The sequence below is a fragment of the Rhamphochromis sp. 'chilingali' genome (genome assembly GCF_963969265.1).
Source record: "Rhamphochromis sp. 'chilingali' genome assembly, chromosome: 6".
NCBI classification, from domain to species: Eukaryota; Metazoa; Chordata; class Actinopteri; order Cichliformes; family Cichlidae; genus Rhamphochromis; species Rhamphochromis sp. 'chilingali'.
In genome coordinates, this window is record NC_137933.1 from 24,096,526 (window position 1) to 24,113,735 (window position 17,210).

A 17,210-nucleotide genomic window follows, 5' to 3' on the forward strand; every position below is an offset into this window, starting at 1 on the left:
GGACTGGAAGAATGTATATAAATGAGCTCGATAAGACCAGTCAGTCATCTGGTGGTCTGAATTTGTGTATTTGTAGTTGTGATATGGTTTGCAGATGTGTTTACAACAAAATACTTGAGGTGGAATTGAATGACGAGAAAATAGCTTTTGTTAAACTGATTGTATCACACTTGTATTCTGTAATAACTCTTTTTACCTAACTGGTTGCTTTGACTCTGAGCGGTGAAACAACCACTTTGTGCTACATTCAGAAAAGTGAAAGCTAAACCAGAATGCGTTAAACCAAACAATACAAGTGTACAGAACTGATTAGAGGAGAGAGAAGTCCTGGTTTGACTGTCGTGTCTTTTAACTCTTGTCATCTGTCCATCTTTTCACACATTAGCAGTTGTTAAAGACAAAGTAAAACCACTCAAATGCAGTCAGACCTTTATACCCAGATAAGGAACCTGTCCGGGTTTATATGTGGTTTGTTTTTTGTTTTTTCTTTGTTTTTTTGCTTTTAATGCTTTTTAATGCAGTTGAGATTGTTTCTATTGTGCATGGAGTTGGGAAGTCTAGCGATTCTAATTGTATTATTGCTTTGTTGCTGCTGTTAACAGATCTTTATCAGAGTGAACAATCACATCGCATCAGCCATCCACTACTGTTCTGTCCTTCTTTTTGCTACTGATTGGGGATTTTGTTAACCTTTGTTACTCCCTTTGGTTTTGTGTGATTACATTAAATATGTGCCTACTCGGAGCAGTGTGACTGAAGTTGATGTACAAGTGTCAGCAATCGTTACTGAAGACTGAAACGATGTCTGTGTGATGCAACTTAGAGCATAGCCTTGCCTGATTGTAGACACTTTATCAGCCAGCACGTGAAGAATCCAATTTTGCACACAGATAAAAACCTTTTTTGGCTTAACTTGAGCAGTATTCAGTAAGTGTAATTTTAGGTTCTCTTCAGATAAATAGATACAAATGCAGAACACACACAAACATGATTTGTAGACTACATAACATATGTTTAGTAGAATAAAAGAGATGCTCCCTCAAATGAGCTCTGTTGAGCGCAGCTGCAATTTAGCATTGTTTTATGTGCAAGGTGCCAGGATGTCTTACAGACCAGATTCTATGCAGAGCTTCACAGAGTTTTAACATTTGACCTTCTCAGTGAGAAATGCCTCCAGCGTGTCCTCCTGAGAGGGTACACGGAAAACCGTGTGCTGCAGCAAAGCTTGTGAACAGGCACAAATGCAATTCTTTTGCTCCCTTTTCTTATGTTCTTTGTCTTTGTGGTGCTACTAGTTATGCTTTTTGTTGGTTATGAGATTTTCTGTGGCTTTTTAAAAAAAAAGCTTTTGTCTGTGTGTGAGAGAGAGAGAGACGCTTTGCTGAAACATTCGTATCTTTTAAAAAAAATATATATATGTATGATGTGGATACTTGGTGTCGAGGGTTAGTACTCTGGGATTTTGTTTGTTGATGTTGCACTGAAATGTAAGCGATGTAAACAGAATCCATAATGTTATAGATTCATTACTACTGTCTGATTTAATGCGTTGTCTTTTATACTGTGCCTTCAAATTGTGTGGTTTTGTTTTCCCCCTTCTTTTGTTCTGATTCTCATCCTGCTTAATTTGAATATTTTACTACATTTGCAAAGGTGGAAATGTATAATTTCTTTTGAATTACTTGAACTGCATTAATAAAGTTGAATTTACCATATTGTTTCCCTCTTTGTCCAGTGTTAAAAGGTAGCGCCATGGATTTCTGATATTTTAAAAAAGAAACATTTTACAATTTAATTTAATGTTATTATGTTATTCAACCCACAAATGGTTCAAAGTGATGATTGGTAAGAAGATTCAAGTGTCGCACCTGATTTAGAAGAACAAGATTCAACTGCATTCGAGTTTTCAGCTGTAACAGCCTGCCCTCTGCAGTCATCACCTGGTAATTACTTGCCTTTCTTAATCTCTTAATGAGATTTTAAGACTGATTTTGTTTTCAAGCAATTATGATACAAATTCAAATAATAGATGCAAAATAGGCATCAATAGAGGGTTTTATAAACATCAATTTTCAGTTAGAATTTAGATTAGTTCCCGTTTCAGGCTTTAAAGGGTTTAGCGCTTTAACTTACAGTTCAACCTGTCAGTTGTGTTTTCATTCAACCAAAATATCTGCATATTTGTGACATGGAAAAATGTGTTAGTCCGTAGCTGGATATGAATGGACCTTTGTGCATGTGTAGAAAAATAAACCCACCTAATGACATGATAGAAAAGAACAGTATATTTATTCAGCACTTCTTTCCAGCAATTATGGTTTTCTGAGTTACTCCCTGAATGTACACAACTTCCCTTCAAGGAGGGAGAATTTTATCGCATTCGTTGTTGTTTTCAAGGGCCATTCAACTGATATCTTCAGTTAGATCTTCAGCGAGTGACCCACACAAGTCTATAAGTTGTCCTTTCTTCTGGGCCTTTTTGGTCTCTCTTCCTTACAGCGTACAAACACCATGTCTTCTGACGCTTCCATTTGTCTCTCGTTTGTCATGGAACAGAAAGATGTCCTGGAAAACAGAGACGGTGTCGTTAACACGCTGCGATTAAACAGAAAGAGTGAGTGCAGGAGTAAAGATTAACCAGTCTGTGTATGGGAAACAACCCACTAGATGGCATCAGCAGTCTGTAATGGTCTCAAGTGTGTTCTTTATACGATTGTAGCATCTTTACCTTACAATATGAAGCACCTTGAGCCAACTGTTGTTACAATTTGGTGCTATTTCATTAAAACTGAACTGAATTAATATAATTCAGTATCAGTAATATTACTCGTCTTAGCACTATTGTACAATTTGAGACAACTGTACTTGACTTTCTTTCCTGTTTATCCCATTTTCAGCTCTATTAAATATCACAGTGTGATTTTTATTTTATATTTGGAAATATCATATATGCTCATATATATGTGCTTTGAATGTGATACGAAAAACTGCAGGGTCAACAGAGGTCATCTGTGATGCCACCAATGCAAGTTAAAACTTTACAATGCAAAGAGAAAAAACCCCAAACACCATCCAAAACACAGCAGCTTTCTCTGGGTCAAAGCTCATTTGAATGTGTACAGAGTGGGAATGTGAAGATATTTTGGAAATCATGGACACTGTGTCCTCCGATAGATGCAACAGTAAAAGGACTGGTACTTACATTGCACTCTCTTACTCTATTTGAGCACTCAAAGTACTTTCTAGCCACAAGCCTTAATCACCATTTTCTATGCCTAATTGCTTTTAAAGTGATTTAACCTAACACATAGATGCAGCAGGGGCAGCTCAGGGCTCAGCATCTTGCCCAGGGAAACACTGACACGCAGACTAAAACCACTGACCTTCCAATTAGTAGACAACCTGCTCTTCCTCCTGAGCCACAGCTGTAACGTGCTAATCCGTGAAGGCCCCATTAATGCTGAATGACACATATATTCAGATAGAGCCATTCAGACGTCTCTTTCAGAGAAGAGCTTTTTGCATGCAGCAAAGATAATGCTAAACCACTTTTTGACACATATTGTTGGCTGCTGTAGACTAAACTAGCCTGTCATGTCTGTCTGCAGTTAGACCTGCAACCTACAGGAAATATGTGATCTATCATGAAACAAAAAAATAATACAAAGAAAACAAACAAGCTGAAAAGTATCAATCACTAAAAAACATTTCACCTTTAAAAGTTCAGTTAATGTTCTTAGTTTTTGTCACGGCTTTTGTTGAAATGGGTTTGGACTGGATCATTGAAGCATTTGTATATGTATATATATATATATATATATATATATATATACACACATACATATATATATATATATATATATATATATATATATATATATATATATATATACACACATACATATATATATATATATATATATATATATATATATGTATATATATATACACACATATATATATATATATGTATATATACACACATATATATATATATATATATATATATATATATATATATATATATATATATATATATATATATATATATATATACATATATATATATATATACACATATATATACATATACATATATATACACATATATATACATATACATATATATACACATATACACACATATATATATATATATATATATATATATATATATATATATATATATATATATATATATATATATATATATATATATATATATATATATGTGTGTGTGTGTGTATGTAAATAAAATCAATTTAAAAATATGTAGTTTAAAAAAATAGAAAAGGCTTCAGCAGTGTTGGAATCATGTGTGGAATAAAGCCCGGTATGATGATGAAAAGCTGTATAATTATTTGTGCTCTCCATCATTTAAGCCCTTAATTTAGGGGTGTCAAACATGAGGCTGGGGGGCAGAATTGGCACAGCTAAGACTCCAATCCGGCCTGCTGGATTTCTTTAGAAAATATGGAAGGCATAAAGGTTTTGATTTAATTATATATTTATACGTTTTACAGTTTGTTGATAATAACCTCCCCCATTCATTCTACACCAAAGTAATAGATAAACAATTAAAGACAGAACAATTCCTGTTTTTTTGGTGTCTGCTAAAGAAACTTTGGTTAAAACAAGAAAATTTACAGCAATCAAGAAAAACTTTTGGTTTTATGCTGCTAGCTCGTAAGAAACACATGTACCTCCTCTGTGTTTCGCCCGCTTTGACGCTGACTTTGCCCACATTCAGGAGTCTTTTTCTTTCCCAAGTTCTCCAAGGAATGATGGTCTGCACCTTGTCCCACACATTTTCCCACAGAGGAGATGCCTCCCAGCGTATATTGAGCAACATCAGTTCCCCCAAGTCTCTGTCCAGGGTGATCAGGAAGGTGAAGGTTTTGTTACCTGAAATCTTTTCATTGCTGGTGGAGATTTTTAAAACAGTAATCGAGAGAGACAAAGTTAGACGAGAGTTAATCACCCTGCAAAAGGCTGTTGTGGCGGCTCAGACTAGAGCGGGACAGCAGATGAGATTTCCTCTGCTAGCACTGTTTAGCCTGAGACGCTTTGATACACAGAATATGAAGGATAACACAGTTGTCAGGGAATATTGTCTTGTTTAAATTATTCATCCCATCATTGCCATTTATAGTTCTCTTTCATGCAAAGGCTTCAGTTGTTTCCATGTGTGTCAGCTGCTCTCCTTAACTTGCTTTGTAGAGCTGAGAGCCCAGCTGCATATTGCATGTGTCAAAGAGTGCTCATGTGTTCTGATTTAAACCCGATGGGGGGTTGGTGTTGGTACAGTACTCACAAGGTGATGTCCACAGCTCCACTCTCTTCTTTGGTTCCTGTGAGGGAGATCGTAAGAGAGGGCTCAACCTTCTCCGTCTGATTGATGAACTGGACCCTGAACTGGTAATGATAGACTGAAGGGTGGAAGCCAGAAACAGAAGAAGAAGAGGACACGGTTACAGAGAAACCCCCGACACAGTTTTCAGTTTTTCTTGTTAGCTTTACATTTTATCAGTCTAACATATAGGATAATAAAACATTGAAACAGGAACAGATTTTGTGTAGATAATGGCTGATTTTTGTATTCCTACCAGTCAAACAGAGGACTGGATTCATTTACTGGTGGATGTGGACTGTCTAAACAGATTTAGATGTAAGTTTTTATTCGATAGTGTGAAAAATTGGCAAAAACTGCTCTGTAATTTTTTTGATTTAGACAAAGAAAAAATGTTTTATGAGGCCAAAGTGGCCCTGATCTTTCACTTTTAACTACTAAAATCTAATTTGCTTATCCTAGGCTTATGGAGCTACAGTGGGGCAAAAAAGTATTTAGTCAGCCACCGATTGTGCAAGTTCCCCCGCTTAAAATGATGACAGAGGTCAGTAATTTGCACCAGAGGTACACTTCAACTGTGAGAGACAGAATGTGAAAAAAAAATCCATGAATTCACATGGTAGGATTTGTAAAGAATTTATTCGTAAATTAGGGTGGAAAATAAGTATTTGGTCACCTCAAACAAGGAAAATCTCTGGCTCTCACAGACCTGTAACGTCTTCTGTAAGAAGCTTTTCTGTCCCCCACTCGTTACCTGTATGAATGGCACCTGTTTGAACTCATCATCTGTATAAAAGACACCTGTCCACAGCCTCAAACAGTCAGACTCCAAACTCCGCCATGGCCAAGACCAAAGAGCTTTCGAAGGACACCAGGAAAAGTATTGTAGACCTGCACCAGACTGGGAAGAGTGAATCTACAATAGGCAAGCAGCTTGGTGTGAAAAAATCAACTGTGGGAGCAATCATCAGAAAATGGAAGACATACAAGACCACTGATAATCTCCCTCGATCTGGGGCTCCACGCAAGATCTCATCCCGTGGGGTCAAAATGATCATGAGAACGGTGAGCAAAGATCCCAGAACCACACGGGGGGACCTGGTGAATGACCTGCAGAGAGCTGGGACCAAAGTAACAAAGGTCACCATCAGTAACACACTACAACGGCAGGGAATCAAATCCCGCAGTGCCAGACGTATTCCGCTGCTGAAGCCAGTGCATGTCCAGGCCCGTCTGAAGTTTGCCAGAGAGCACATGGATGATACAGCAGAGGATTGGGAGAATGTCATGTGGTCAGATGAAACCAAAGTAGAACTTTTTGGTATAAACTCAATCGTCGTGTTTGGAGGAAGAAGAATACTGAGTTGCATCCCAAGAACACCATACCTACTGTGAAGCATGGGGGTGGAAACATCATGCTATGGGGCTGTTTTTCTGCCAAGGGGACAGGACGACTGATCCGTGTTAAGGACAGAATGAATGGGGCCATGTATCGTGAGATTTTGAGCCAAAACCTCCTTCCATCAGTGAGAACTTTGAAGATGAAACGAGGCTGGGTCTTCCAACATGACAATGATCCAAAACACACCGCCCGGGCAACAAAGGAGTGGCTCCGTAAGAAGCATTTGAAAGTCCTGGAGTGGCCTAGCCAGTCTCCAGACCTCAACCCCATAGAAAATCTGTGGCGGGAGTTGAAAGTCCGTGTTGCTCGGCGACAGCCCCAAAACATCACTGCTCTCGAGAAGATCTGCATGGAGGAATGGGCCAAAATACCAGCTACTGTGTGTGCAAACCTGGTAAAGACCTATAGTAAACGTTTGACCTCTGTTATTGCCAACAAAGGTTATGTTACAAAGTATTGAGTTGTATTTTTGTTATTGACCAAATACTTATTTTCCACCCTGATTTACGAATAAATTCTTTACAAATCCTACCATGTGGATTCATGGATTTTTTTTTTTTTCACATTCTGTCTCTCACAGTTGAAGTGTACCTCTGGTGCAAATTACTGACCTCTGTCATCATTTTAGGTGGGGGAACTTGCACAATCGGTGGCTGACTAAATACTTTTTTGCCCCACTGTAATGGAGTTCAATCAAGGCAGAAAACCGGGAAAATGAGGCCATCAAAGTGCAAAGTTTCTGATATTGATATTTATCTGATATTTATGTTTTCATGTCTGCAAGTTCCATTAAAACACCAAAGCTTTGTGGTTTCCAGCCCAGTTGATGGCACCAATCTAAAAGCCACCCTTTCCTACTAAAGATCTAAATTACAAATGAAATTAGTGGTTTGTAATTTCTCATTTTTTCATTCTCAAAAGAAATGAAGCTGTAAAAAGTCTAGGTCTTGTCGTAGGTTTACTTGAATAACAAATAACGACTAGAAATCTTCTTGGGATGAGATTTTATGCCATGATGACAGATGCACCGAATCCTTTCAAATCTACTGCCACTCCGCTTTAACTTAAATAAAATTTGGCCTCCTTATTTTTGTGTAATCTTGTCATCAAACTGATTTATTTTGCCTTAATAACACACGCAAAAGCTATTTATATATATTAAGTCTTTAATGGGACATATAAGTGTATCCTGTTGGTCAGTTATGACTTTTACACGGCTGTTAGGTCAAAATGACAAACCATACGTTTGTAAGGCATCCGAGACCGTGTTTTCAGGTAGAGCCTCTTGCTGGTGCCCGTGCGGACTTTCTTGATATCATAGCCGAGTGTGTTGCAGCGATTCTTCCGGCAGTCCAGACAGACGCCCTTGTCAAAGGCGCTGTTGTCGCTGCACCTGTAGGCCATGCTCTGCTTGTCTTTGTTGAGCAGAGAGTCGATGAAGAGATGGACAGAGCGCTCATGGGCACATTTCACTGTTTGCTCAAAGCCTAAGAGAAAAATAAAAATGTGGTGAAAATTTTAAACCTGCTTCTCCAAAACGACTTTGATCTGACTTTCAACGGATTGTGGAAGAGCTAAACCACGAAGCCTGACCATTATTTGTGGATCGAGTTCATTATCGCCAAATGGTGGCATCTATCAGCTCTTGCTTCTGTCACATCTCCTATAAGTGACTCATTATGTCTGACACGGCTCTGCTCTGAAGGCCGTTTCTCTGAGCAGCAGCTTGTAGCCTGAAGGCAGCTCAGCTCAGACGGATGGACAGAGAAAAAGCACGGCACATGTTGCTAATTAACTCCTGAGGATGACAGATGCTTTAATGTGGTTCTCGCTGTCATATTGTGAGGATGTGTTTAGGATTGAGAGGCAGCATAAATCCCACAGCCACTTCTGTTAGACTGCATGAAATTAAATACATCTGCCTAAACACAGAAGAAGAAACTGTCAACAAGCAGAAGAGGAATCGGCATCCTAGACGTGGCTTCTAAACCAGTGTTCTGAGGTGGCAAGGCCAATTAAGAAGAAAAAATGTTATGATAGAGCGTGCAAAGAAGGAAACCAGAAAGCCTTTAAGCAGAGAACATACTGCTCTGATTGGAGCTTTGATTTAAACCAGAGGAACCAGAAACTTGAATGCCTTTTCAAACAGGGAATGAATGCCTACTTTATGTGGACTCATCAATGCAGACATTAAATAAATAAACAAATATAATAGCTTTGGTATTCCTGATAAATATGGTCTAAATTTGTAAAAGACTGTTTGTTCAGAAAAATGTTTGTAATATTTAAGTTTCAATACAATGTTTAAAGTGGCCACTTCATTAGATACATCTGGCTAGGGTTGGATGCTGGATTCAACAAGGTGCTGGAAACATTCGGTTCATGCTGACATGATATCATCGCACAGTTGCTGGGTGCACTGTGATCATAAAGGGATGGACAATACTCAGGTAGGCTGACCCTTAGTTGGTACTAAGAGAGGCAAGAAAATATCCTCCACATGATTACATCACTAAAAGCAGCAGTTTGAACCGTGAATTCAAGGCAGGATCGAGCCATGCTGTTTATATCTGAATGTCAGAGCAGAGATTGAGACTCATCAGACCAGGCAGCTTGTTGCCAGTCTTCAGCGGCAAACAGACAGCAGGATGTTCTGTTGTTCTATCCCACACTTACAGACCATAAAACACTGCAGCCTCTAAGAGGCATCACAGAGCTGCTTATTTCATGCTGCAGAAATACTATACTATAAAACAATCATGGTTATTTCTGGTGGTCGCAATTTTTAATGTGCTGTTACAGATTTATCTTACCGAGGATCCCGTACTGGGATATGTGCTCATAAATGTTTTGCAGGTCACACCCTGGTTGGAAATCTCCTCCATTCGGGTAAAAGTCATAATGAGCCACAGCTTGCTTAATTCCCACACTGAGGCCCATACGCTCGTGGGTGAAAGTGTGGATGGCATCCACAAATTCAGCATCATCAGGAGACAGTCTGTCCGTGGGAGACATGCCTTCAAACAGCGGACCGGCTGGATCGAGCCCTGAACACACATGATATACACAAGCATTGGGTGGTTTTAGAATATTAAATGAATAAATTGCTATTTATTAAATTTAGCTATGAAAGGACTAAAAATCTCACCAGTAATTCTTCCAATCTTCTCCGGACCTGTCAGAAAGCTCCCAGCAAATCCAGAGATGTGAGCGCCGAGGCTGTAGCCAATCAAATGAGCATTTCTAAGTGGGTACTTGTAGTGCTCCTGTAGGCGATTAAAGACATGCATGATTGCTGAAACGTATGGATTTGATTATGGAATGAAAATGTATCACCTTTCAGTCCACTGACATCATAAAGATCAGTGGAGGAGTTTATTCTCACCTGAAGTGCCTGCAGTAGGTGAGCTATGTCTTTTCCAACAGTGCGGGTTTTCTGTACTGCGATTGGATAGTGCTGCTGAGCCAGCGACAGCCAGTCTGTAAGCACCACATTTGCATCTATCAGGTTTGTCCTCACAGCCGTGGCTAACCTCATCACCCAGCTCTCCATTATGCCATCCACCTTCACAACAGCAAAACTAAGCATTAAAAAAACAGCTTCTTACTTTTAAAGTGTTAATATGTGCTGTCCACAGTACAGTCCTGTGCATAGTTCAGTTCGGCAAAAATGAGAGAAACTGCAGTGACTCTGTTACTTAACTAAAGGATTTTTCCTCATGAACCGTTACAAACTGTTGATTTTTCACTTTTCCCAACCCATCATATATTGGCATCATCTTTGTGTTTATGGAGGGTTTTTTCTTTCTTATTTCCCTTTTTGAATTCTTAGTATGTGGGATTGGGGTTTCTGTTTGGTTCTCATTTGCTGAGCTAGTGTTTGTTGGCTTTTATGGAGTCTTAATTCTCATGGTATTTTTGAATTCTGGTTCTTATTTTTGAGCACTTGTCACAAGTTTCTTTTTTAGTGATTTGTAGTTCTTGTGAAATTAGTGAGTTCTGTTTTGTGTTTTGCTTCTGTTTGTTATTCTTCACCAGTATTCCAGTCTGTGTCCCCTCTGTCTCGTTCATGTCCTCGTGTCTTCACGTGTCATCCTTCACTGTCTCTTATGCTTCTCCAGTTCCAGCTGCCTTTAGTCTGAAGCTAAATTTTTCTTTGTTTTTCCCGTGTCTTCAAAATGTTGTCCCATTGAATGAGTTCATTCATGTTCCGTATTTATCTTTCATGTTTCACTGTAAAGGTGATTGTTGTTCCTTTTCTGTTTTCATTTCTATATCACTTATGATTCAGTGTTTTATTGTCACCACCTGTGTTGATTACGCTCACCTGTGTCTTGTTCCCCATGCGTCTCTAATCTCCAGCTAATCCTCAGTGTCTCCTGTCCTCCCTTTGTCAAACTGACTGTCTGACATCTGGGACCCTATTCTCAGACTATGGAAGTTTGTTTCTGCCACAGAAAAAACATTTTTTGCCATCCATAAGTCAGAATTTTAGGTTATTTTCTAAAAAAAAAAAAATCTTTAAATTGAAAATCAAACTTGAAATTTTGCTTTTATACCATGACTGTGAAACATATACTATATGGTTTCACTCTAAATAAAATCAGGCTACCTCATACGGGGAGGCATAACAAACTACAGGGCGACTAAGAGGGTTCAACCTCAGCCAAGGCCTGCTTCCTGTTTTGCAGTTTAGGAATAGGTGACCTGCATGTGCACAAGAATGTAACAGCTTCCTTTTATCTGCCATCCTCCACCTCTCCTGCAGCATTCACCAACTTCAGCTTGGTGTTGAAATCTCGCTGACAGATAAATATGATACAGATTGTTTTGTGAATGGGAATTACAGCAAGGAGTTTTTATGTATTTTGGCAGGTGTTCTTAAGTCTGTTTGTGGACAAATATTTTCACTGTTATAGAGACAGCTTTATAGTTGTGTAACCGAGATCAAAATGTTCCATACTCCAAAGAGAAAAGGGCCGTCAAAGTTCAGTGGGGTCAAGAGAGTCATGGCACTAGCACCCCACCCCTTTTTAATGTACGTTTCTCTGTGTTAGCCCTGCAAGAGGCTGGCGACCAATTCAAGATGTGCCCCTCCTCTCGCCTTTTGACCACTGGGATAGCCCCCCCCAACAACCCTGAACTGGATAAGCAAAAAAAAGGTTGAATGATGGATAATGTACGTATAAATCTCTACCAAAACTTTAGTAATCTTGAGTTGTGACGGGTGTGGTCTGGGAACTAACTGCTATTGTGGCTGACATGATCCGATCCAAAATTTAATTACATTTCAGTGCAGATCCATGTGTCTACCTCATGGTGTGTTTTTTCAACATGTTTCAGCCTTTTGAAGACGTTTCCCTCCCTGTAGTCAAGTTCCATGTTTAGTATCCAGTGGCTTAAGTCAGCGAAGCGTAAAGAGAGAAAAGGGAGTTGACCTTACCGACCACCCATGAGTGATGATGATGAGGGGATTACTGCTGTTGAAGCCACAGGAGGTGAGAGTGTGCAGCTGCAGAGGGTCCAGCGTGCAGGTGTCCTCACCTCCTAAAAACAGCCTAAAGACTGAACTGCTGACATATAGCTCTTTCTCCCTCAGGACATCCCTCTGCTCTGTCCCCACTGCACCTCAGAAATCAAATAACGGATGGATTGTCTGTTAGAAACGAGTACTTTACAGAACACGATGGTTATGCTTACAGAATAATTACAAATGATGAATGGAAATGTGTCAATTTGATAACACTGAGTGTGTTTTGATGCATTAATGTAAGTATTTGAGTGAGTAAACGTGGAGAAATTAGGACAGTCAGTTCCTGCTGAGGCTCCATTGGACTGGAGACTAACTAACGCCCAATCAGAAGCCCTTTGCTGTGAGTCCAGGTCATACAGACCTCGCTGGCATCTGCTCACAGACATCACTTCACAACAAGTCCCATCGGATGAATCTCTGCCAGACTCTTCTATCATTTGTTACGTAAACTCCTCCTCCCTCAACATGTTTAAAACCACAGCCAATAATGCCAAAAACCAAGGCGCCTGTAAACACCCAGCAATGCAGCTGCCTTCATACAAGTTCTGGTTCCTGATGTGAAGCCCAAATCGTCTTAGCAAGAAAAGTAAAAGAACATCCAGCCATCATTTATCATCATTTGCTTTGGTGTGTCTCTTCAGTGACTGTTTATCGACACGATCAGTGAAAACAGTCTGACTCATTAGTAACAGAACACAAACAAACCCTAACCCAGAAATTTGTACAAGAACTGTGTTTACTTTGCAAATCAGTCATGGTATCTATCACAGCGCATAATTAAAAAAAAACATATTTGTAAATGGGGCATGAAGTCTGTCATAAGCCCACATTTAAAGACCCAGTAAAAACACCGGCACTAAAGACTGAGATGGAGAAAATAATGGCAAACCTAAAGGAATATGATTTATTTATTTATTTATATTTATTTATATTTATTTATGTAGCGCCAAATCACAACAACAGTTACCTCAAGTAGCTTTGTATTGTGAGGTAAACACCCTACAATAATACAAGGAAATCTGATCTGAGTTAAAATCTCCAGTAACTTTTCCTTTTTGCGCACGTTTTAATGATTTCGTTGTAGGACTTTTTAAAATAATGACAATCATCAATAAGGTGTGAACGCATCCTTTACGAGCTTTCAAATAGTTGAGATTTTGTAGAAAAAAGGCTGGGTTTTAAGATGCTAAATATTTTATTTTATTTAAAAAAGTATTTAAAAGTTCAAAACAACAAGTTCAACTTAACAAGATCTGACAGCTGTTTCAGTTTTTAAGTCTCTCTCTGGATGAACGCCATTCACCCAGATATCCACGTGGTGGAGAAAAGGCTAACAGCTTTGTAAAATCTCCCATAGATGTTAAAAAAACGTGATTCATATTTTTATATTCATCAAATCATTTGGTGGCCTGTTTTTCCCCTAGACACTGGGGGCACTGGCAATCTTGAAAGGACCGATTGCATGAAAAATGTTTTATCACAGGATAAACGTGAAAGCTCAGAACAGCTTTATACCGATTTGAAGTGACTCTTCACTGTAAGGGAACAAGGGAAACGCACACACACGCACACTGTTTGTGTTTCTCCGCTTACTTGTTGCTCATCTGTGGAATCTTAATGTAACTTTTAAATGTAATTGTTCATATGAATTAGTAAAAATAAACATACAGCCTGAAGCAGCTGGACTGAAACTTGGTTAAAATTTCACTTTACAAGACATGAATTTGCTTTCAGCTGCTTCCTGATGTACACGGGGTAGCCATGACAGGTAGCTCCACATGTCTAATTTATCTGTGTTTCTATGTCGGCCCCCTCTGTGATCCATTTGTGTCTCCTCCTGGGACCAAATCGGGGAGCTTTTGCTTTTTAGGCAAAATACTACTCTGTGGAACCACATCTTTATAACTATCTACTGTGAGGCTAAATAAACAGTAAAGATTGTTTTAAAGATTGTCTTTAGAAAGAGATACTTTGGGAAATTATGTGTATACTTCTGCGGTGTACAGATTGGCTAGTTTCGGTGTGAGTCTCATTGCAAACACTTTCCTCAGCATGAATTCACAGCATGAACTATAGTTAAATTTAGTGCTTGTTAAAGATTTTGATAGCATCAATCAATCTGTGCATAAATCACAGAAGCGAAGGCAAAGCATGATATTTCACTTACCTGCTCTGATTCCTTTGATTTTCTTTCCCTCACTGAGGTGATAGATTAAAAGCAAACACCACAAGACTTTGACCACAAACATGCCGTCAGCTTGGTAGGTCCTTTTGGCCACGCTTAGAAAATCTTCAGCGTGTGCTGTGGATTTTAAAGGTGAGAACCTTTTGTCTGCAGATGTAGGAGCTGTTTTTAAGGAAGCCTCATTTCTGTCCTGAGGATTGAAATCAGATTATTTTACCGAACTCTAAAGAGAAAGAGAGGGGACACCAGGAGCAATGGTTCGTGGATAAGGGGGATTTATTCTTATCCTGATTGGCTGGGGGCTGGATCGTGTACATTGTGAAAGAGCAGAGGTATGATAGGCAGGGGATGTGGTACGATGTGCTGTGACCTTGGATCCTCAATCGAGACCCTTTCCAGGTACCAGGGTAGAGGTACAGAATATGTACTTTTTATGTAGCTTTTATAGAACTATGTGTTATTGGCTAAAGACATGACATGGATTAGATGTGGACTATTACCGCATTGCTTAAACCCATGTTTAAACAGTTGACGAAGAGCACTCTGTGTACCCAGGGCACACAGTGGATCAATACTGCACACAAAATTTTCTTAACGTCCCACAGAGTGGGTAAAAAATACAACCGCAGGCATTTGTTTTCATTTAGTAATATTGGGTATTAACAAAATAGTATAGCGTCTGAATCATATTTTCTTCAGTTTTAAGCTACTGTTTTTGTTTTCTTCCTTTTAATGCGTACACAGTCTTCACTTCTGATTTCTGTTTATAATCTCTGCGTTATAAAGAAGTGTATTTGTATTTTGTTTGTCTTTTTTATTAAAAACTCTACGTAATATCTCTTTCAAAATAAATTTTAACATTTGCTTGATTCAGTACTTTTATATTAACAATGAATCATATTATTGTGTGTGCAGTGGTATCAGGCTTATATTTTGGTGTCTTTGTATCTGTTGTCTTTCTGTCCGATATTAGTAAAAAAAAAAAAAGTTTTGGGTTTGCTCATTGCTTTGAGGAAAAGTAAGCAAATAAATAAATGTAGTTTTATTTATATGGCACAAATCAGAACAACAGCAGCCTCAATGCATATTATATTGTAAGGTAAGGTGTTTGGTATATTAACCTTACTATTAAACACTTTCTATACCTGTTCTGAACAGCAGCTATATTTAAAGCTGAGGTTTGTTTAATACATGATGTCGCCTGACACACTTTCAGACAGCAAACTTGATGACCCTGCTCTTTGCCAAGGATTGTGTACATCCATGCCTTCTTCACGTGTGTGCACACAGTTTTAGCAGGCAAGGACTGCCTTTGTGATGGTACTTTAAAAATTTACATACAGATGAGGGAAACATGGTGACAGCATAAAGACTGACGGGGAATCAAAGCTGCCATAAACACTTAATCTAGATCACAGCATGCAGCAGGCTCGGGTAGTGAGAGGCTGCTTTCTGAGGAAAAACCACTGATAAGCAAAACACTTTGCATCCATTCTTCATGAAGCTGTTTAAGCTTCACAACCTGTCTTCACTGATTCGTTTTAAATGCTGCTTATCAGTTTACTACATTGATACAGTGACACGTGTTAAAGAAGAAAACGTGTCACACATTACAAGTACATGTGATTTCAAACAGCTCTAACATAGAAGTATTAGAAAAATAAACAATGAAATATAATCTCACTAATGAACAGTTGCATACATACAGTTAACAGTGCAGCGTTTAATGGACCAGTTCATGCATGGTGCACAGACAAACATCAGAGATTATGTCATCATTATTTCCTGTTTCACAAAACAAACAACTTTTAAGTGCTTTGAGTGCTTTTATATCACTAAACCACTGCGTTGCTGTAAAATGACACTCAGCATAGTAATTATGTGAGAACGGCTATTTTTCTTCAACTGACAGCCAATATCAGCATCCATGCATTAGCAGAGATTATATGCTTCCTGTTTTCTGACAGCAGTGCCTATTCTGAGTGATCCAATCTTCAAGGCTGTGTTTAACGTCATGTTATGCTGAAAAACAGCCTTATGAAGACCAAACAGGTGATGTGATTGGTTTAATTTATTTGTTTGTTTGTCTGGCTTTTTTCTTTACTGCACATATGGCTCAGCCCATCTAAGCAGTGATTCACATATAGATGAGGCATGTCAAACGCATTATACATGGTGGGCCACATGCAGCCCACGTTGATCTTATGTAGTGAAAATGAAACCTGTCGCCTTTCTTTGCTTGCTGGGCTGATTCTGGCCCCCGGGCCTTATGTTTGACACCCCTGTTTTAGAGTATATGAAGATGTAAATTAGATTCTTCAAGGCTGCAAGATCGGGCAAAATTGGACATTTCAAATCATGTCTTAAACAAATACGTATCAAGAGTAAATAGTGCAGATAAGATAATCTCAAAATATCACAAACTAATCTGAATCAAGAGGCTCAATGATTGTGTGCTTTGGAGGGAATTTTCAGCCTTTATTACACATTTCCCACATTAGCTGCGAGAAGGTTTTAATGTAAACAGTTACAGTCAGTGTTTGCATACTGCCTGTGATACAGTGACACTACCGCTACAAAGAACATGAAGGAATTCAGTGACATGTGCTACATTCTTTGCAGAGAAGAAAAGTTTATGCGAGCATACATAAATGAAAATATAAACTTATACCAGTATCGTCATTTTAAGGCTCGACTTTCTACATATACACGTTAAAAAAACAAAACGACAACAGCAAGA

At 38.7% G+C, this 17,210-nt stretch overlaps 1 protein-coding gene across 3 annotated transcripts; it reads right to left on the minus strand.

Moving 5' to 3' along the window:
* Positions 1-2,303: 2,303 nt before the first annotated feature.
* lipca (lipase, hepatic a) lies at positions 2,304-14,821 on the minus strand. Of its 3 annotated transcripts, XR_013971943.1 has the most exons (10): positions 14,453-14,821; positions 12,196-12,380; positions 10,138-10,317; positions 9,901-10,018; positions 9,566-9,799; positions 7,997-8,239; positions 5,315-5,429; positions 4,704-4,922; positions 3,384-3,460; positions 2,507-2,565 (listed from the first exon to the last, which is right to left on the minus strand). XR_013971943.1 is itself a non-coding variant. In XM_080884947.1 (9 exons), the coding sequence occupies exons 1-9, from the start codon at positions 14,532-14,534 to the stop codon at positions 2,451-2,453; spliced, it is 1,485 nt and encodes a 494-aa protein (XP_080741073.1). In that variant the 5' UTR covers positions 14,535-14,821; the 3' UTR covers positions 2,304-2,450. The 3 variants fall into 3 exon arrangements, 2 of the variants coding, with proteins under 2 accessions (XP_080741073.1, XP_080741072.1); XM_080884947.1 differs by lacking the exon at positions 3,384-3,460 and having other exon boundaries at positions 2,304-2,565; positions 12,196-12,374; XM_080884946.1 differs by lacking the exon at positions 3,384-3,460 and having other exon boundaries at positions 2,304-2,565.
* Between the last annotated feature and the right edge of the window lie 2,389 nt (positions 14,822-17,210).